This window comes from Camelus bactrianus, chromosome 2 (assembly GCF_048773025.1).
Source record: "Camelus bactrianus isolate YW-2024 breed Bactrian camel chromosome 2, ASM4877302v1, whole genome shotgun sequence".
Lineage (NCBI taxonomy): Eukaryota > Metazoa > Chordata > Mammalia > Artiodactyla > Camelidae > Camelus > Camelus bactrianus.
Window position 1 is genome coordinate 59,505,792 of NC_133540.1, and position 21,893 is coordinate 59,527,684.

At 37.6% G+C, this 21,893-nt stretch overlaps 1 protein-coding gene across 1 annotated transcript in view; it reads left to right on the forward strand.

The window, feature by feature from the left end:
- Positions 1–21,893, forward strand: part of COL25A1 (collagen type XXV alpha 1 chain) — a 419,343-nt gene that overhangs the window by 276,656 nt on the left and 120,794 nt on the right. The window contains exons 8-9 of the mRNA XM_074342511.1: positions 19,093–19,164; positions 19,907–20,014. Coding sequence (XP_074198612.1) covers positions 19,093–19,164; positions 19,907–20,014 — 180 coding nt within the window. The remainder of the gene's footprint in view (positions 1–19,092; positions 19,165–19,906; positions 20,015–21,893) is intronic.

Here is a 21,893-nt window from a genome sequence, read left to right on the forward strand (position 1 = left end):
GCAGAGTGTCACTGCTGTTCTGGCTCGAAGCCTATGTGATGTGATGTGATGTGATGTGAACTAGCAGGAACTAAGTATAACCCTAGGAAGTACAAGGGGACAACAGGTGGCAATTCTTGCCTCATTCACCATGTCTTCAAAAGAACACATCAGCCTGAATATTTCAAGTTTATTGGCAGGTGAGAAAAAAGGCTACGGGAGACACCACCAGATTTTTAATTAAGAATATGTTCAATTGTTTTTTAAAATAGCTTTATTCTTTGGACCTTTCATCAGGCTTATTTTTAGAAGTTGAGTTAATCTATTTTTCTAGACTATTGAAATTGTGGCCCAACTTTGAAATATCACACCCAAGTCTTGACCCCATCGTGACTTAGAGGAGGACATCACCATGTGAGATGTCTGGATTGCTGAAAGGAAGTTCTTTCACTGGTGAAGTAGAAAGTACGGAATGCAGGATGTGACTGAAGGAGCTATGCCGAAACCCAGAACACACCAGAGAGTCTTCCAAAACACACCTAGTTCTAAGTTACATGGGTTGTGTTGTTTTGTCTTTTTCCAGATTTACAAGTGGTTTCTCACATCAAACACTTGCTTTTTTCACAAACAATTGCTGAAAATATTATACAGTATATCATTCTGTATGTAGATGTTAGTACATATACCATTCTCCTCAACAGGAATTATTCTATCTCTAGAGATAGATATATACACATATGTGTGTGGATGTTGGCTTACAATTACACTCTGTATACTGTCTTAATGAAAGAGTTCTCCATAGGTATAGATTAGTATTCATGTCTACAAGACCTAAACAGGTTCCAACGTGAACCAACCTTCTCTTGTTTATACTCTGCCTCCTATTAAGAAAAGATGGGTAAATATTCAAAGCAATTTGTTAAGTTTTGGGAGGGGGATAAAGTTGACATATCTTCCTTAACTGTTCATTTAAAAAGCATTTTTGTGTTCAGTACGGAATTTCAGAATTGTTTAAAGAGAATAGGGATTAACTTTTAAAAATTTAGTGCTTAATTTTTCTTTGTGTATGACTTTGCCTGCAGGGAACACCATTTTCAATGTTCCTTAGCAAAGTTAGATGGAAATGATCACGGTGACGGTCCTTGACTATCATATCAGATTGGCTCTGACTTACTGAGTAAGCTTTTCAACAATCACCTTTGAGGGGCAAATACTTGTCTCAACTTGAATATCAGAGAAAAGTTTGAGACCTAGTTTAGAACTCATTACCACTTACTAGCTATCTTATTTCTTTATATTTCTTAGTGGCTGAGGAAGCCAGAAGTTTCTAGAATGCCAGCACCAGAATTTTCTTTTCGGATTATAAACTTTTCCATATGGAAGGGACTCGAACATGTTCCTGGCATTTAAGATAAGTCATAGCAGCACCTTGTAACTTTTCAGCCTTGATTCTTCCTTACTTTTAATTTACTCTTATCCTACTGAGATAAGTTCTTTGAGAAGGTAAATGCTGGAAAGATTGTAAATCATTAACATAGTTTCATCAGATGTTTTGAAAATCGGAAACTCTTTTGTCTTCATTAGCAAGGCTGATGATTAGCACAGCATGGGACACATCATCTGGCCAAAAACTGCTAGCTATAATTTGACCATTTTTATTATTTTTAATTTCTTTGATATTATGTCTTGTTTAAAGAATTTATAATCTCTATGACAATCACAATAAGCTTGATAATGAAAGTAATAGTAAGGAATACTTAACCTTTTTTTATAACATGTTATTTTTTCTCTGCCAAGTAGGTAACTACTGTGTTTAAATTAAGAACTTCACCTCTTACACACACTACTGTCATTTTTGGCATAGATAAACATAAATTATTCCTACTTTGACAAAGTGAAGTTTCTAAAGAATCTTTAGTGTTAGGAAATTCTAGAGTATAACATTATAAAACCATTTTTGTTACTTTTTGGCTCATTATAAAATTACTTTTCAGTCTCATAACCTTTTGTTTCATAGTCACTCACAATTATTCAATAATATTGTAAAAGGAAATGAATTTTGAGGAGTAACAGGAAGAAGGGAGTATTCAGAGATCTATTAGACATTTTGGATTTGTTCAGAAAATTAATGTAGGGATTTACAACTTCAGCTTTCATTTTACACTTTTAGGCAGAAAAGTCAAACAAAATCGAAATGGGAAAAGCTTTCTATGTCACCAGTACAATGTTGAATATTAATGCTGTAACTCTATACTGGTCTTTGTTATTACTTACACTTTGGAGCCCTGTCGTTCTAATAAAATGTGTCAGAGAAGAATGCAAAGTTTGAGTCATGGTATCTACCCAGAATTTTATATAGTAACTGTTATAATAACTCAAGATTTTTAGAATGTGTCAAATGGCATGTGCCAACAGGCCTGTAGTTTGAGAAACTGTCACAACTTATGTGGGATTTCTGTTGAGGGTAGAGAATAACTCCCTCGCTTGTAGCTGGGGAAAGGAAGTCAATGTCTTAATTTTTCCTTATTTTTGAAATGTCATACACTATTTTGTACAGTCTTCCTTCTCTGTTTTGTTTGAATCAATAATTCTCACAAGGCAAATTTGAAGCTACAAACTGGTAGCCTGTGGACAGATTCCAATAGTAGACACATTTTATTTGGCTCAACCAAATTACTTGCTAATACTTTAATATTGGGCAGTTTCATACAAAATCTTATTTTTTTAGTTCCTCTTGGAAAATCAGAGGCCCTGACACCATTGGGTACATATTCTTTATAATTTCAGTTGACTGAAGATGGATGGAATCTATCTGCTTTAGATGGGGCATACATTCCACATTACACACAGTGACCCCCCACAGCCCACTTCAGTTATTTACATAAGTGCACAGTCCCTGTCAGCACTGGAGTTTCCAGTGTGTGAATTACAGAGATTAAGATAATTTTGCTTCTGATATTATGATGACAAAGTCCATCAAAATATGCGGACCCAGGTAACAAAACAACAATGACAAATCATTTATCTTCTAGGAAGAAGACTAGATTATTGCCTTTAATTTAATTTACATATAATTTGTTTTAAAATTACATAGAATTCTTCTTGCACTGGTGATTGTCAATCTGTGGTATTGTAGGATTTTTTTTTATTAGTACACCAAGTCTGTTCAAAGGATAAATTAGGACTAGTTCAAACTTGATAGTTTTATATCAAGATGTCAATATAATTGATGCTATTTTTATGAAATATGAATTGTAAATAACAGAATTTTTGAAAAGTTACCCCATTGTATATAGAATAGAATAGCAATTCAATAACATGCAAATAATATTTAAAAGATACATTTTAGCCCTTTAGTTATATATGTTTAAAATTAGAAACAGCACAGACATTGAAGGCTTGTTAAAGTCTTGCTCTTCAGAGTCACTCCTTTGAGGAAAAATATAGCCCCTAATTTCAGAATTTCCTCTAGGTTTTTCTTAAAAGCATGTAGTATGTTGGTTTATTAATTAAGATGATCTAGCTTAGACATCTATACAGGTTATAGCCAAAGTTCATAGATATTTAGAATCATAATACAAATTTAGTTCCATATGTTTTTATTGAACCCAAATAATTTCCTTTATAATACTAGTCAGTATACTTCTAGAAACATTCATACTTTAAGGCACTCTGTATTTCTTCTGGGTTTTTGTTGTTCTGGTTGTATGGTTAGATTAATGGAAACATCTCCCCTTATAAACCTTTCTAAGGAAATTGCCCTTATGGAGCACCAATAAAAAAAATAAGTTAACAAATTGTTTGGATTTGTCCTTTATAGTTATGCTGACATATCTTAAGAAAAAGAATTAATTTGAGTCAGTATTATTTGATCCTTTGTTCTCTGTATCCTCCTTGATGTAAAAATAAATTGAAAACTGATTTCTCTGAGTGTAACAAATACAGAATTTGAGGGTGTGGTTCAAAGAATTAAAAAAAATTTATCATAAAAAGGATCCCATAAAGTAGATCATATTTCCTTTTATGCAAAAGAGTTGTATGCATTGGAAACATTTTTTTTCTTATAGTGTTTTTAGCTGTTGGATAATATAGGAGTGAAAAATTAACTTTTCATTAGAATTATAAAATCTTTTGGCAATGTCAGAAAGGGTTTCTGATAAATCTTGATTGTCCTATTCTAAAAGGGTGGTGAGGGAGGAGATGATATGGGTAAGACAAATTCACTTACTGCTCTATTAAATTTTCTCTTATAACTGCAAAATAAACCCATTTTATAGCCAGCCAGTTGACTAAAAACTCATTCAGGGTATCCTAAGTTCATGGTTCCTGAGTTTTGTTCAAACACCTTTGGTGGCAAGGAACTCACTCTCTTGAAAAGCAGACTATTCTAATTATGGACAGTTCTAAATATTACAAAGTAATATAATCACTCATTCATTCAACAAATATTTATTGTTCCTTCTTTTGAATTAACACCTGCTGTTCTCTACTTCCTGTCATTCAGTCTTAGTCCATTCCTCTTCCACATGACAACCCTTTCGTAATTTTATAGAAACACTGAATGAGGTTCAGGGTTGGAATGAACCCTAAAGCCCTGCTTGTCCAAAACTTACTTCCCTCAACAAGCAATGGTACAGCGTAAGCCTGGACACTCCCTGTGATGGTGGTGGTGGTAATGCTCCCAGGCAGTTCTGAGCCTCTTCAAATTAGCTCTCCCATCCCAGCTCACTTCCTCCTGCTCCCACCCCAGCTCCTTCATCCATTCCACGTGTGACACTTGGTTTTTTTTTGATGGAAGTACTGGGGATTGAACCATGCTAAACATGTGCTCTACCACTGAGCTATTACCCTCCCTCTTCAAGTGACACTTTTGTATCTTCGTTCTCTCCTGGTTGTCCTCTATGTATGTTTCTATCTATGTCCTCCTTAAAGGGTAACTCTCAGAAATTAAACATATTAATTCAGGTGTAGGCTGGCCTAAGTGAGACAGAACCTAACTGCTTATGCTTCTGTTTATGTTAATATTGCCTGGAATTAGATTAGCTTTAAACCACATTGGCAATCATGTCATGCGTTTATTATCAACTTAAATTCTGAAGTCTTTTTTTCCCATTGTTACTAGCCCTTAGCTCCTCAGTTGTGTATCTAGATGGCTTGTTTATTGGATTCAAACACTGGCCTTTACTTTTATTCCCACATTATTACTATACTCCATCCTGTTGAGAGCCTCTCTGGAGTCTGATTTTGCCACCCAGCAATGATTACATCTCTCTTCTGTCCCATTTTCTAAAGATTTGAGCCATAGTATAGAAACATATACACACATCAGGAGAAACCATTCTCAGACCCAAAGTTTGAGAAAACTAATTCAAACCATGATACAATGTTGAGTGGAATAAAACTGAACGTGAATTGTAGGACCAGTTAAGCAGTATTACTAAGGTAAATTGTTCAACCAGTTATAAATCCCCTTTTATTAGCTTTCAGTTCCTATTTCTCAATTTGGTATCTAAGAATAATATAAGATTGACATACCTCTTGCTGATATCCAGTTATATATGTACATCCATCTGCTAATAACCCTTTTTAAAAAGGCAGTAAGATTGTATTTTTAAACTGCACTTTTCTAAATTTTCACTAACAAACCTTTTAATAATCTTTTCTACTCTTAAATCAATAAAATTCTACCAAATTGTCCATATTTTGCAAGATTAGCCTTCTCTTTTGTTTTTTTCCTTTTATTATTTCTCTTGCTTTCTACAGTTTCTGAAAAACAATCTGAATGGTTTGGTAAATTTTTTTGTCAAATGCTTAGTATTTTGAAACTATTTCTTCTAACTTAGATGCTCAGTATTTTGAAAGTCATTTCTTCAAACTAATTTATCTAAAACTTAAGATAAGTTTTCACTTATAGTCTCTTCCCTTGGCATTTTATACTAATGTTTGTGCCATTTTTAATCCAAATATTTATGTTTGTTTTGTTTGACAGAGAATTAATTAGAAACTAAATAGGAACTGGCTGCTGTTGACTTCTTCTGTCAGTTATTAACACTGTACTCTCAGCTGACCGAAGCGGGGAGGAAGGCCTATTCTTTTATTCTTCTCTTTCTGATTCTAACAGCAAATGCTCTTCTTGGCCTTCGTGTTTTCCCCGAGACCCCAAGGTGGCCTTAGTATTCCTGACACAGACCTTACTGTTCCAGGCCACTCTTCTATGTTAATCCTTACTTTAACTGTCATGTCCTTTTTCCTTCCCTTCCTTACACTTAGGTATGATAGTCAAAACAAAGGAAATCCTGCAAAAAATAGGAGAGTAGAAGGGAAATTAAGGCCCTAATAATTCACAAATTTGTTAATGAGTCCTTATACAAAAGTCAACTCGAGCAATTTCTTTGAAAATAATTTTTTTCTTAGTCATATTTGTTTCATGGCATTTTCCCAACATTTAACAATTTTTCCAAACGTTTCACAAGTTAAGAAACATGGACAGTCGTACTGTTAATATTTAGGAAGCTTCATCTCAACTGTAGGTAATGTTGCGAAGCTTCATCCCAAAGCTGGAAAATGGTATATTATTCCTCTTCACTTTTTGTTCCATAATTGCTGATACTCCATAGCACACGAGGAGAAGAGCTGACAGTGCCTTATGAGTAACTAAGTAATTCAATTTCAATAATGATATGATAGGCATACATCTTGTAATTTTTTAGTCACATATGGGAATCATAAAAGTTGAGGCTGATGAGGTGGTAGAACTGGTTACTTATCTGAGTATACCAGATGCTCCCTGGTTTTTAAAATCTAAACTTTATTCTTTATGGGTACTGAAATTGGAGACCCACTGAATTAAAAATAAAACTGTTTTTATTTTGGAAACTGGACTATTACTTTTATCTTGTAAGACATCAGAGAAATATTTTTTCTTGATTTTGCTTATGTATAATACCATCATTTCATGGGTTCAAACACAGAATACAGTTATTCACTGTTCTCTCTTTTTTACTATTATTTTCTAATAAATAAGGCAAACATTTTATTTAATATTTACTAAGTTAAAGGACAATGTAACACTTTGAGTTAATTCTTAGAATCATAGAAAGAAAAAATCTTGCTTTTGTTATATGTGGCAAGTTCCTCTGATACATGGAATACTAAGTACACTTAAATAAAGAGAGAATTGATCCTACCAGAAATTTTAATTACAGCTTATTTTGAGCTCTCATTTTCAGTAACTGTCCAAGACAAGTTAATATTTACTCTTAACATTTCTGATTGGCTTATTATCAACTAATTATTTGAAATTGGGAGGTATAAAGGGCAATTTGATATAAAAAAAGAGTCTGAATTTCGTCAGTGTAGTTATTTCAGGTAAATTAGATGTGCAAATGAATATCACTTTTAAAGAGTAAATATAATAAACATCCTAGTATGTTACAACTTAATATTAAAAATGTATCGCATTTCATTCAATAACATCATCACCAACCACAGCCAGGAAATGAAAACCAAAAAGTAGAAAGTTCATATTATGATTTCTAATATCCATATCATTATAAAGTTTAGATTTAATTGTACAGAAGTCAGGAAATTCTGTTCTGAGATTCCCAAAGAAACCATAATTCTGACATAGATTACAACAGCCTCTTTCATTAGGGGCTCAAATCATGGGACTCTCCTGAACGGATGCATCACTATGGGATGGAGTACTTCCTTTTCAAGAAGGAATTACACCCTGTTCTGTCCTTCCCTCTGGAAGTCCTGTATAACAATTGTATTTTGAAGGTTTTATGATTGAAGAACCAGTGGTCTGAATTACAACAGGTGATTGATGCAATGAGAACTTGTAGCCCTTTTTTTCAAATGTTACGGCAACAAAATAAACTTCCTGCAATGAACTAACTGCATGACTTCCTTTCCGAAGCAAAGCCCTTCCACACTTATCTTGTTTCTAGTTCAGCATTCAGAAGCGCTAGATCAGAGATCTTTACCTGGGGCCCTGTGGGCCAAATTGTCCCCTCAAATGTATTTTCATTTGGACTATAAAATGTTTTAAAGTAAATTTGAAGGGGGGAGGGCATAGATCAAGTAGTAGAGCTCATGCCGAGCATGCATGAGGTCCTGGGTTCAATCCCCAGTACCTCCTCTAAGAATAAATAAATGAATAAACCTAATTCCCCAAAAATAAAAAATTCTGCCAAAAAATAAAAAAAAATAAAGTAAATTTGAATTGGTAGCAAATGTTTAAAATATGAAGCAGTCATTTAAAAAACAAAACAAAACAAAACAAAACAAAACAAAACAAAACAAAACAAAACCCTCAGATTTCTGGCTTCTCTTGAAGCTTGTGAAGATGTAGCAGTACCAGATAGGCTCTCTCCTGTGGCCAAATAAATCGAGTCCTTGTTTTCGTTTAGCCCCAGCTTGAATCCTATTCAGCCAAATCTCCCCACTTCCTTTTGTCTTAAACCTGCTCCCTTATTTATGTTATCTGCCTGGTCCTTGTCACCATTTGAGTTCACTCCATATGCAACAAATGACATAAAACATAAAGATAATTATACGGCATTCAAACGTGTCCTAAATTGCAATCAATATTTTAGTTTCATGTGAAAACATGCAAAATTTCAGGGATGCTGTCAAGCCACAGGCTGTTTTAGTTTTGTGTAGTTGAACAGACGCTGGGAAAACATTAAAATTTAGCATATGGACTAAAGGGGGGCATTAGAGAATAGAACCAGTTAACCAGTGGAGGAAGGTACCTGGAGTGGTACTACTCCAAGTAACATTACTCTCTGGTGAACTCTTCCGAACACTCCTTTATCTTTTGTTGCAAAGTTCATTTTTGAAGACTTCCATTGTCCCAGAGGGCTATCAGGTGTTTCCTATGGGATCAAGTTTATTTATGGGGGAGGGTGAACTTCAGAGGTAGATTAGGAAATACAAGGATCACTGTGCACTTGTTATAGGTGAGGCCAAGGGGACTCTCACCAGCTCTTTATAGGCTGGCTTCCAGCCACCTGCCTCTTCTGTAGAAGGAGAAGGGAGGCTAACAACCAGGGAGCATGCCCAAGGAATTTTAGAGTCAACTCAATTTAATATCATACAAAGGAAGTTTAGCAAATATCCATTAACCCAAACACTAAAAAGGGTCTCTAGGGAATGCCAGGGTACTTCCACTTTTCTCCCAGAATGAAGAAGGCAAAAAAGTTGAGCTTATGTCACAGGACAAATGCCGATTTCCCCTTCAGTATATGGTGCCCTTGTCAGCAAATGAATCCCCTGTTTGCTTCGTGCTATTCTTTCCTGTTCCTACTGTGCCTCCTCACCCAGATGTAGACTCTTTCCTTCCAGAAAATGAGTAGAGTATATTCAAAGTGAGGTAAGCCCTTGACCTGGCAGCCTCAACTAGAAAGCACCCTTGGTTTTATAGAAGTATAGGTGCAAAATATTATTGTATTGTATGTTATCATGATACTGTACCATCTTTGAGGGAAGATTCCTGGAGAATTAAAAGACTATTCGTTTGGGCTTCAAAATTCAGAATTTGTATTTCAGATGCAAATTGCATGAAAATCAGATGGGTGGAATTAAAGCTTGCTTTTGCATGATTTATTTTTTAAAGGGGGGTTGTTAAGCAAAGTATTATGCAGGGTTTAGTAATCAAATTGATGTACTAAACAAGACTTACAGATTTTTTTTAAAGAATTTTATTTATTCATTCACTCATTCTTTTTTTTTTTTTTTTTTTTTTGGTGGGTGGAGGTAATTAGGTTTCCTTATTTATTTACTATTAGAGGAGGTGCTGGGGATTGAACCCAGAACCTCATGCATGCTAAGCATGTGCTTTACCACTTGAGCTACACCCTCCCCCCTTAGATGTTTTTAAATTTCTTAAAAGAACAAAATTTTCATGGGTCTGTTTTTGCATTTACTTGCAAAACATATATGCTGATTACAAGGTGCTTATTCATTAAAGTAATTAATTAAAAGACACTTGATAATAGCTGATTAGGCTAGTTCTGATTAATATATAAAATTGAAATCATAAATTGAAATTTATTTATAACTACTATAAACTACCATAAATTATAATGTATAATTCAGATTACCATGTATTTAGAGAGGCCATTTGCCACATGGCCTATAGTAACAAGTTTCATTGTTCAAAATAAAATTCCTTGCCTTAACTTCAAAACTTACTACTCTTTCTATAATTTTTAATTCTGTTTAAGGGATCTTTCTCATCAACTTTGGAACAAGCTTACAATCTTTTCTTGAAACCCTCAAAGTCAAATATGTTTCAGAATTTAGAGTGTAGGCATTAGAAAGTTAATATTGTTCATACACCACGTATTGTCTGACAGACTTAGAGAGGCCTGAGGCACCCTGTAATCAAACCATCAATTTCTTCAGTGAAACACATGCATGTCCACACTAAGAAGGATTATTAGTGACCATAAATAGCCTCACATCTGTTCAAATATGTTGTTTGCCACCAAATGAATTTGCTCCTAAGTTAGAAAAATCTTTAGTGAAACTTATGAAGAAAGATTTTATTTTCAGGGTGTTTGGCTTTTGGAATTGCAGATAAAGGATCATGGACTACATCTTGATTTCTAATCTGTTCTTCATAGTCTTGCCAGGGTTGTGGTCCTCACACCCAGGCGTTCCATGGCACCTTCGTTGTGTCAACATCTTCATGGTTTCCCACTACTTCCCCCTGTAGGCTTCTTGGAAGACCTCCCACATCCATACCCTATCAATTTTTCTAGGCTCTTCCCTAAAATCTATGTGCTTCACTCCAACCCAGCTCAACTTACCAACAATTTCCACGTATACCTTCCACCTCCTTGCTCACTACACTTCAGACTGGAATGCCTTCCTCCAGAGACCCCCAAGTCCACATCCCACCTCAGATACTGTCATCCTTTTCCTCCTTCCTTGCCCGTCTCACATCCCATCTTTATAGAAGCCTTGCTCCTTTCCCCAGTCAGAAGATGCTTTAAAAGCATACTGCCTGCACCTCTAAATACAGCACTAATTTATTTTCCATTTGAATTGCTATTCATGTGATAACCTCTCCTCCCACTAGGTTTAAACCCCTACAGCTTCTTTCACTCCTTTTGGATTATAGTATGTATTTAAGAGTCGTTAGTTAGATGAAGGAGTGAATGTCTTAGTTAATCTCTCTTGATCTCATAAATCTAACCTCCCATGGGAATCCCACGCCCCAAAGTCATTGCCATTGCCCTTATTCTAACCTTCCCCAAGTGGAGAACAAGGTCTAGACCTCAAGGGCACACCTTGAACAGGACTCAATCTTTGTGTACAGGTTTTGATTCAGCATTTCTTTGGAAAAGAAAAATACACTTTCTCTTTGGTTCCAGTATTCACATTGATGATACTGTCAGGAAGGAAGGCGTCATGCTGTCTGAGACTGGCAGGCACTATCAGCTACTTTGTTCTGCAGGTCTCCACTTAAACATCACTTCCCTGGAGAAGTCCTCCCGGACCGGCTGACCTCGGTCAGGTCTCCTTGCTGTGCACTCTCATAGCTTTTGTCTTGTTAACAGTCATCGTGTTCACATTGGGAATATGATTCCCAGTCCAAGAACTCAGATGAGTAAGAAATATGATTTAATTTTCTATAGCAATTTGACTTCTGAATCTAAACCTCCATTCTTCTGAGCTGACAAAACAACAAACATCAGTCTTCTTGGGATTTCCACACTTTCTTCCTCCTTTTGGATAGATTCACATTCCTGGGGTCTTGTAGCATCAAAAGGTCAGGAGGTGGGAATAGAGAGGCACCCGGTCTTCTGTTGCCAGTCCACACAGTTTGCTGCTGAGAAGGCAGCATGGCCTGGCTAACCTGCATGGCCCTTCAGAGACAGTGTGTCACTGCTGCATCTCTGGGACATGGGGAACTCTCTGCTGTTTCTGTGCTACACTTCATACTGAGAACACATTTGTAAGGCTGCCCCTGATCCTGTGCATCTAGACATGTCACATAGCCATTTCTTCTTTGAGATATTGTCTTCCTGGAAGGTGCTACTGGAAAGTAGGGTTTAGGCTCCCTCTGCTCTTGGAGACCACAGATTTCTTTCCTCTCTTTCAGTTTGGGGACATACTTTCCTAGATATTTTTGGTTTCTAGCTATGTCAGCAAACAAGTTTTGTTTTCCATCCTGCCGTCTCATACCTTTTCTGAGGCAATAGCAGACGGCCAACAAAGAGCTTGATTGAGAGGCAAAGGAAATGGAAGAGTATGAGAGAAAAAGCATAGATAGGTATATGAAAAGAGATCCCAGTCACATTTGTAATTGCTTGTTTAATGTCTGCCTTTCTCAGTTATAGTCTAAGCTCCATGAAGCCTGGGATAAGGCTTTCTGATCTCAATGTCCAAATATTCCCTTTTTATAGTTAACATAAATTCTTATAGTAGTATAAATTCTTCTTGAATAAGTGAATGAATAAATAGGAATGAAATTCAGAGACCATGAAGGATTTATGGAAAACCTAATGGCTAAGAAGGTGGACTCTGGAGCAGATGGCCAGGTTGTGAATCTTGACTCTGCTACTTACAGTTAGGTGTGTGAAACCCATAACCTCTTTGTGCCTCCAATTCCTCATCTGTCAAATAGTTGTCAGGATCAAAAGAGTTAACATTTATAAAGCTCTTGGAACTATACCAGGCACATAGTAAGTGTCATATGACTGTTGACCACTATCAGTACCATCATCATCACTATTTGTTTTCTCATTATTATTAAGAAACCCTAAGACAAGACTGGTCCAAAGATAGCAAAGTCTATATACATAAAATTGAAATAATGTTATTTTTGCACAATCTCCCATACTGCGAGGTTGTTTTATTTTTCTTCCTTCTATCCCACACCTACACTACTCTGGTTCCATCAGGCTGGGGCAGTACTTCTCCAGGAATCCTACTTCTTTTCTCGGGGTCACATCTTTTGTTGGCATTTCTTAGCTGTACATCCTTAGGAAACCTGACACCCCCCCCCCCCAGAATCCCTTCTTAGATCGTATGTAACAGGGAGAGCCTTTCTCAGTATGTGTAATTCATGTAGTTTTTCTAATTCTTTAACTTGTCAGCGGTGGAGTTTATCCACCATCTTTCTGCTTATTTGTAGCATGGGTCCTTTGCAGTTTGCCTTTGCTTCCTTAGCATTACAGTAGATATAGTATTTAATGACGTGACTTTGTCTCTGTAGAGATTGCATTGTTCTCTTTCTCTCCGCAATTATTTATGAATTCACCTTTATCATTTACATATAAAAAGGTAATTCCTGGAGTGACTGGGGTTAACATTCATGATAGAACACAACAGCATGGGACTTTCAAGTATCTATAAAAAAGAAAAATTAACTTTTTGAGCCAAGTATTTTATTTAACTAGAGAGTTTATTCCTTCCATAATCATCATAAGACAGCATTTTTCAGTCAGCTATAAATTCTGATTCTCACAGGCTCCACTGCTCATATTATTTGGTTGTTCAAAGGATTCGTTTAGCTATTTAGCTTCTTACAGTTGATTTTTCTATTCAGATAGATTATACCATCTACTGCAATATGGAATGATTTAGCAGCAAATTTCTTTCTCTTTCTCTTAATTTTTTCCCCTTATTTAGCCTTCTAAGAGTTCCTGCTGTTAAACTAAAGTTATTCTTTTACCTAAATATTTTTGCATTCTATTTGAATATTTCCCCATCTGGTCTCTCTTAGTTAGAAATCATTTTATCAACTTCTAGGAATATTCGTCTTTATTTATGCTGCACACATACTCACTGTAATGGCTGTATTGCAATGCATGATATATTTTGGGCAAACAGAATTATGATACTGTTTATATTATGGAGAAACTCAGGATTCTTATTTCTCAGCATAACACGTATCTTTTCTTCCAATACGATTTGCCGTTGGGGCCCCTTAACCACCTTTGTGATTAAAATGATTGTTTATTTTTTCCTCCAGACCTCTACCACCTCAGGGACACTCCCACATGCTTATTAGTGAGCATCCATTATCAGTGACATTGGCCATTGTTTGCCCTTTCTTACTCTGGGTCATTTATGTACATTTATTCAGCACAATTAATGGTGCAATAAACAGTGAAGTCAAGTATGTGTCTAACATTTTGAGTCATTCGCCTGTGTAGAATTTTTGTGAGGAGAGTTGGCATTCTTCCTGTTTCTACAGCCACTTTTTATTAACCCTTTTTGTAGTTGCCTCTTCCTCTGCTCATCCCTTAAGTCAGAGTCTTTCCAGGGGTCCCCTCCTAGGTCTGTTCTCTCTACAGCCTCCCGAGGTGACTCCATGCGGCCCCGTGATTTGTGGCTCCCACCTCTCTCCTGACTTTTTAAACGCATATCCAACGGTGGCCCCTTGGCTGTCCATAAACACCTCACATTCAGCAAGCTAACTGAATTCATCATCTGAAACCACCCGCCTGCCCCCAGAAAGCCCCCTGCGTACTAGTGTTCCCCTACCATCCTTCCACTGTTCAAGCTAGAAACCTGGGACTGCTCTCTGCTCCTCTTCCTCCCTTATGTTCCCAGCCAAGCTGCAAGTCCCATGAATCCTACCTCCTTAATACCGCAGGAAACTATGCATCTGTCCTCCCCTAGTTCTAGGACACGGTCCCTCAGCTAGACTACTGTAACCTTTTCCTGAATGGTCTTTCTTTGGTTCTACTGTTGCTGTGCTGGCCCGCATCCCCTCGTTCGCCCGGCTAGGGGGTCTTCCAGGGCTCTTGGAACCTCACGCTAGGTGCATGCTTTATTTCTGTGCAGCCCTTCCCCTTCTCCAGCATAATGGGGTCACTAATGATCGTTACTGCCTGCTTATTTTAACCTTCTCCCCACCACACGTTAAACCCTATGAGCTAGGGGTCTAGCTCACCGTTCAATCCCCAGGGCCTGGCCCAGTAAAGCCTGCACAGAAGGCATTCAGTAAATACTTCTTAAATATTGTTGTATGTTAGTCAATTTTTAAGCTTTCTAGTGTTTAAGCTATAAAACAAATAGAAAGAAATTATAAACACATAAATTTCATGATGACAACGTCTGGAATTAGAACTCCTGGATTAAGTTTCTGGCTCTCTCAGTGCCCTATTGAATATTTTTGACAAAACATGAAATTTTCTCACTATAATGTAATCATATAACACCCATCATTACTGAGTATACAATAAAAATGACGATAACATCTTTAATTTATGGTCCCAAGTAGTTAGAAGCTTTTCTTAGGAATTATTTATTTGTTCAATGTCCCTTTGGGGTAGGCCAGCATCTTTCCTTCCAAAAGGCAGTGAAGGGAGATAGAGTTCCTCCTGTAATGATGTTAAAACACTGGTCCTGGATGGTTACCTACTTCACAGAATGTGGGGAGGATTCGTGAAGTTATCTGGGTCTTCATGCTAAGGATAAAGCAGTTTTATCCTCTTGTATATCCAGTTTCTTAAGAACTCAAAATATTTGGGGGTGAAAATACATACATAGTTTATTCCTGGACTCTGTCTCCGTGTTTTTCTGGAGACAATTTTTTTTTTCCACACCCACTCGAACCATCTGTGTACCAGGCAAGTTTTCCGAGATGTAAAACCAAGTGAAATATGTCCACTCCATTTATTTAGAAAGGACTATGACAAATGATACTGGGAAAAATGGCATGGTTAATGAAAAAGCTCACTCCCTGCGTGAACAGCGAGGGCAGCCTGGCAGTTATGGCCACGCAGAGCCTAGACACACAGACAAGTTCTCAGCACCGATGCTTTTCAAGCTTACCCTCCAAAGACCACCTGCAGGGAGCAGAGTCGGTTCAGTGTCTCTGTGCGATCTGGAGGTAGCCCCTGTGAGGTGAGGTTCTCCACCACCATCAAACAGTAACATTTTTAAAGGTTTGTGCAAGTTTTGCATTCTACCCCAAGTTATGTCAATGTTTGCTTTATATAAAAAAAGGCTTCAAGTTATGTATCATCAATTAAAATGGACTCCAGGGAGGTGAGTATAGCTCAGTGGCAGGGCGCATGCTTACCATGCACAAGGTCCTGGGTTTAATCCCCAGGACCTCTATTGAAAAAAAAATGGACTCTTAAGGAAGAGGTACCATATTTATTATTGTGTTTAAACGCTCCCCAGGACACTGGCATATGCCCTTGTTCAAACATTACCCTAGTTTGAAAAAGCACAGAGTCTTAGGATATTGCCACCCAGGCCATGGGATTTTTGTTAGAATTTAGAAGAATTTGTCCAGCTGTCCTCTTTCTACTTTGCTGCATGTAAACTCCTGAAGTCTTTTTGGCTAGCTCACTAATGAATCTTTAGAATGTTTCTCTAAGCACCTAACTGGTAACATGTCCACAGTTAAGATGATTGAGGACTATAAAATCAGCTTCCTCAAACAGAGATTTTCTGTTTGAGAAAAAAGATCTATCTGAGATGAGCATTACCTACCCACTTCTCTCCTTAGGTCTCATTAACACTGGAAGCCAAACTAAATTCTTAAACTTCATGGGGTTTTTTGGATGTGTATGTGAGCATTCAGAAGGTATGATCAAACAGCAAGCTGGTCATGCTCAGATATGAGTACGAGAAGTGACTTATTTATACATGCAAATTGCAAAACTTTTGTAAGGCCTGCCATGTGTGCTGTTAAAAGGTTTTTACTTTTAAATGATTTTGTTAGATAATCCTGTTTCAAGTGACACTGATTTATCGCCACTAATCAAGATTCTGATCCCTCATAGACTTCTTGTTTGTATCTGTTTTTGTTCTTTGTTACATAAATATGAGGTTTATATATAAAATTCTGACTGTGTAATATAGGGCTAATGAGTCACAGATGGAAAGATGCTGGCACATCACCATCTAATAACATTTTAAACTCATATTCCATAGTAAAACAAAAGCAAATTGTACACATCTGTTTTCCAACTTGCAGCGTTTCTGAATTGGTGGAGAGTCAATGTTTAAGGCACTTTTGCTTGGGGAGAAGAAAAAGAGGGTACAGGTCACCTCAAAACTGTCCGGCCTCTTCATAGCCTTATCAGAAAGGATTTGGCAAAAGGGTTGAGATTCCCTCAGCTTTGCCTCCTGAGAAGTCCCAGCTCTAAAGAACAAGAGTCAAAGGCATTGTGGCTGAAGAGGTGCCTCCAACTACAAACATAATTTTCTTGGCTCTCTTAAAAAGAAAAATATATCCCTAATAAGGGGCAAAAAGGGAGAAAAATACACTAGAACTAATAAAATTTAAAGACAAGAAAATTTCTGGCTTTTTCTAAATATATCCTCAAAATTTGAGAGGGAAAGGGGGAAGGAAAGCGAGGAGGAGAAAACACAGGAGGGAAGCCTGCAGACACTCGAGGTCATGTATTGCTGTGGTTGCTATTTGTTTTTTTGTACGGTAAACGTATTCAGTTTGGGAAAAAAATGGGAAGAAAAGGCTCTGATAATCACACGTTGTTGGAAAAGAAAGAACACAGGCAAAATTTCTCTCTCTGACCCACGCGATTGATAATGCCTGTGGGGATGAGTTAGTACAAGCTGGGGAAGTACCATCTCTCCCCTTTTCTCCTCGGTGAGGAAATTCTAAACCACTTTTCTGCTTCAAGGGGGTGTGTGAACTGTCAAGTTCTTTCAGAAAAGTTACGTGACACAAGTGATTACTGCAGAGTATGACCATAAATCCCTCTGACATGGAATCCGCATGTTATAAGAGACAGGTTTCCATCTGCCACCTCTGCAGGAATTCCTGAAACAGGAAAGACCTGAGAATCATCACATGATTGGAGAGAGAAATTTTGATGTGTGGGTGGTAAAATTCTATTTTATGAGGCATACTGCATTTCTTCTGAGGAATACGTCTGATCTGACTGCAAAATTCTGTTCACTGTTGTCCAGAAAAAGATTTAACACATGTATTGTATGTCCTGAGTCGTAAACAGAATCTGAAGAGAGGGAAATTACAGTGTTGTGTTTATAACAGAGTCTGCGGTTATCTCCATTTTGTACTAACATTTTGTTTGTAAGAGTCCAGAAATCTTAAGGGTCTATGCATGGAGCCCGATGTACCTGAGTTCTCGGCCTGATCATTCCCTAAAAGGAATGCGTTTGGCTTGGGGGCTTCATGCGTCTGGTTTTGTTTAGGGTGTGTCAAACGAGGCAGGACTTAGAGCCGGGATGGGGTGGCATTAGGTACATGCTTGTTTTGTTTGTCCGCCAGTGGAATGTCTGTGTGACGTTTTGTGTCGTGTTGTTTTGGTGCTGTGCTGTGTCCATAGGGTCTGCCAGGCTTCCCCACAGTTGCTGCTCTGCACAGTAATCAGATCCTCACCGTCAAGGTTTGTGGTTGGCACCCATGCCCACTCGGTCCGAGCCCGCAATCAGCATAAGAGTGAGCAAGAATAGCCAAATTGGCTTGCAGAGTCCAGTCACTCCCTTTCCTCACGCAGAACATCAGGCTATTGGGCACTTAGGACCTTAGCTACATGGATGAGGTCAAATGCATATTAAGAAGAAGAATCCTGAGCATATTAAGAGAGGAGGATGTTGAAGTCAAGCAGGAGCAATGAGGTACGGCGGGCAAGCTCTCTAGGACTGTGCCACGCCGTGGTGGCTTAATTGGCATGCATGGTAGTGCTCTGTGATATTTTTCAGTCGATTAAGTAATCCTAAGTACTCTGGAATTCAGCATCAATAAAATGGCCATGGCGTTCGTGCCCTATTATGCTGGTTGACGAGCTGACGGAAATTGAACTGGCGCTTTGTCTCTGGACTTTCTGCTCAGAGTGCAGGAGGCGGGTGATGCAAGGTTACCTGCTTCTTTAATACATGGCACTAAAAAGGCCCAACACCCACAGCAAAAAAGATTCATTTCTAACTAAAAATCTGGTTCCACCTTCCCGTTTCAAGGTTTGTATTCCTTTCAAGAAGAGCCAGAGGGTCTGATGTCAGACACAAGTGCCAGTTCTGTTTTGTTTGATGGTTATTACAAGTCTAATGTGTATCTTTATTTCTTTCTTGGGGCCTTCTGATGCCTATTCTTCAACTCTCTCATCTCTGAACTCCAACCTTTGACCTCACCTGACTGATCAGATGGTGTTTCCTAAAATCAATCATGGGTTTCTCTCTGCTGATCAGCAGCTCATTAAACGCCGCCTGATTAAGGTAGTGCTTATTCTTGCTCGAGTCTGATTTCTCCTTTGCATTCAATTTTTACTCTGTATACTGTTGCTTTGCCGTTTACCTCTCATGGGGAGGGATGGGGTGTGGGCAGTGGGCATTTATCTTAAAATATCCTAGAGCAAAATTATGTCTAATGAGCTGCAACTGTTTGAAATATATATGAAAATATCAAAATCAATAGGTAGAGAAAGCCTATCTAATTTTTTCTTAAACAAACCAAAAACAAAAAAAAAGCTTTAAAGTTATATCCAGTGATAGATCCAGTCTCTAAGCTCTCTAGCTTCGGTAATTTATAAATTATTACGCAGCATGACAAGAGCCTTGTATGCTTAATTTTATAGGTTATGAAAAAGTAAATATTTGTCCGACTATAAATGCAGCCACTTTACTAAGCAAGATGAATATAACTGATGCAGCATTGTCATGGATAAAGTTATGCAAAAGTTTTCTACCAGCTCTGAGTGTGATGATAACACACACACTGTTTCCAAGAGCTGGTTTCTGAGCGGCTTTGATTTTAACAGCATCTGCCCCGCTCACCAGCATGAATATTTATTTGCTCCCCGCTGGCAAGCAAATTGCCTACAGCCTTTACGTTTCTGGTTGTTCTGGTTCTTTTCATCGTGTAAATGTGGATTAGATAATACAGTTTAAAGTGCTGGAAAGAAGACCTGGGTCTTTACCTTTCATGGTTATTGTTGGTCTGTCCCCTCCTCCACTGTAGGGCGACCAAGGACAGGCGGGGCCCCCAGGCCCTCCAGGCCCTCCAGGCCCTAGAGGGCCTCCTGGGGACACAGGGAAGGACGGCCCCCGCGGAATGCCAGGAGTGCCTGTGAGTTGCTTTTTGAATCAGTTGTTCTCATGGGTTTTGTTTCATTTTAAGTGCTGAGAATTGGGATGGAGTTGGGGGGGGTGAGGCAGAGTGGAGTGGGTTGAGGGAAGTGGGATGATAAGAAAGTCCCCAAGCACAGAGGGCACTGCCAGAAGGATTCTGCTTTACCACCCACCCCACGGGGCACCCACGCCAACCACAAAGAGAGGCCTGGAGACAGCAACTGACCTGGTTTCCAGGTCAGGATCAAGAAGTCTTCCACTGGAGGTGACTGGTCTCACTTGTGACCTGAGTACCATAGTGTACCTCAGTGCCTTTGGTGTAAAACTAGGTGGGAGACTGATAACATTTTCCAAAGGATCAATAACAGAGACAATATAGTCCCATGCAATTTATGGAAAGTAAAAGAGGTAAGTCTTTCTACTATGTAATCCCTTGTAAGTAACTTGACCCGCTAAATTGCTGATAAAACAGTAAAATTAATGGTTAAAACATCAATGGGTATGGTTTGAATATCATTTGTCCTTTATATGTGAAGTTTATTAATAGAAATGACTTAAAAGTGATCTCAGCGCTTAGATTCAAGTTACTTAGTTACTAAGATTGGCCAAGTGTCAATAATAGAGCAACAGAGGACACTAGATAAATGGTTTGGTTTGTTGGAGGCAACTCAGCAATTTAAAGAAATACATGGAAAATGTCAAAAATTTGTACACTTCAATTATGACTTTAGGACTTGAAATTCAGGTTTATTGCTGAATTAAATTATTTAATGTATTGCTTTAACTTAAATGATTTTCAGTAGTGTTTTTGTAATACAAAAGTAGTAGTGAAATTATTTATCTACAAAGTAGAAAAATTTGAAAATAAAGACAACTAGAAAAGAAAAAAAAATCAGCCATAGTCATTAATGTTTTGGTATATTTCATTTTATATTCCTATATTTATGTATTTTGAGTGATTCTTTTCTAAGTATATAGGGTACTTCAAAACTTTTCTGAGACAAAACTTTTTATAAGCCCCTTCCCCACCCACCCTTAAAGCTGCCGTAAATTCGTCATGTGAAATAAGGAATTGACTTTCCACATGATCTGCTGGTTGTTAGGACTGATTTCACTGGACTATCCAAGGTAGTGGGTTCATCCTAAAACTGCCTTCTAGGGTCTCACATTTTCTCAGGATGAGACCCCAAGAGACAGAGAAAGCTGTAGCTTCAAGGACACTTAAAGCTCTCCAGTTGATTGCTGGTTGCCAACAAAGATAGAATGAGTGTTTCTTCAAATAAGAATAGTTAAACCACTGTGATGGTACAAAATCAGTCAGATCCTTGGGCATTGTATACCTCACAGGAAATTCAAGGCATAAATTACTTTTAAGAAACAAAGGTAAAAGGTATGACAAACTGTAACACATCCAAATATTATACCACCCTTCAAAGGAATAGAGTTTATTCATTTAAGTGAGAAATGACTCTAAAAAGGTTCGTGAATATTTTTTAATTCCACAGATATAATTTGAACTGGATTTATGGTCTTAGAGTTAATTTGTATGCACTATCACAACCACTAGAAAAAGATTCTATAAAAATAAACTGAGAAGTACTTATTTATAAAGTCCAGCAACATCTGTATATATTGGCATTACAAGCATAGTTTTTCCAAAAAATATCTGAAGCCAATGGCTACCATTATAATAAGATGACAGTGAAACATGATATGAATTCTGTATTAATCTGAGTGTTAGGAATTAGTATAGCGATATGGCATGGCAGAATTTTCTCTATCAATGTTAATAAAACATGTTACTTCAACCATTGTTAATCCAGGAGGATCAAAGTTCAAGATCAATCTCTGCTCATTTTATTATTTAATTCCTGCAC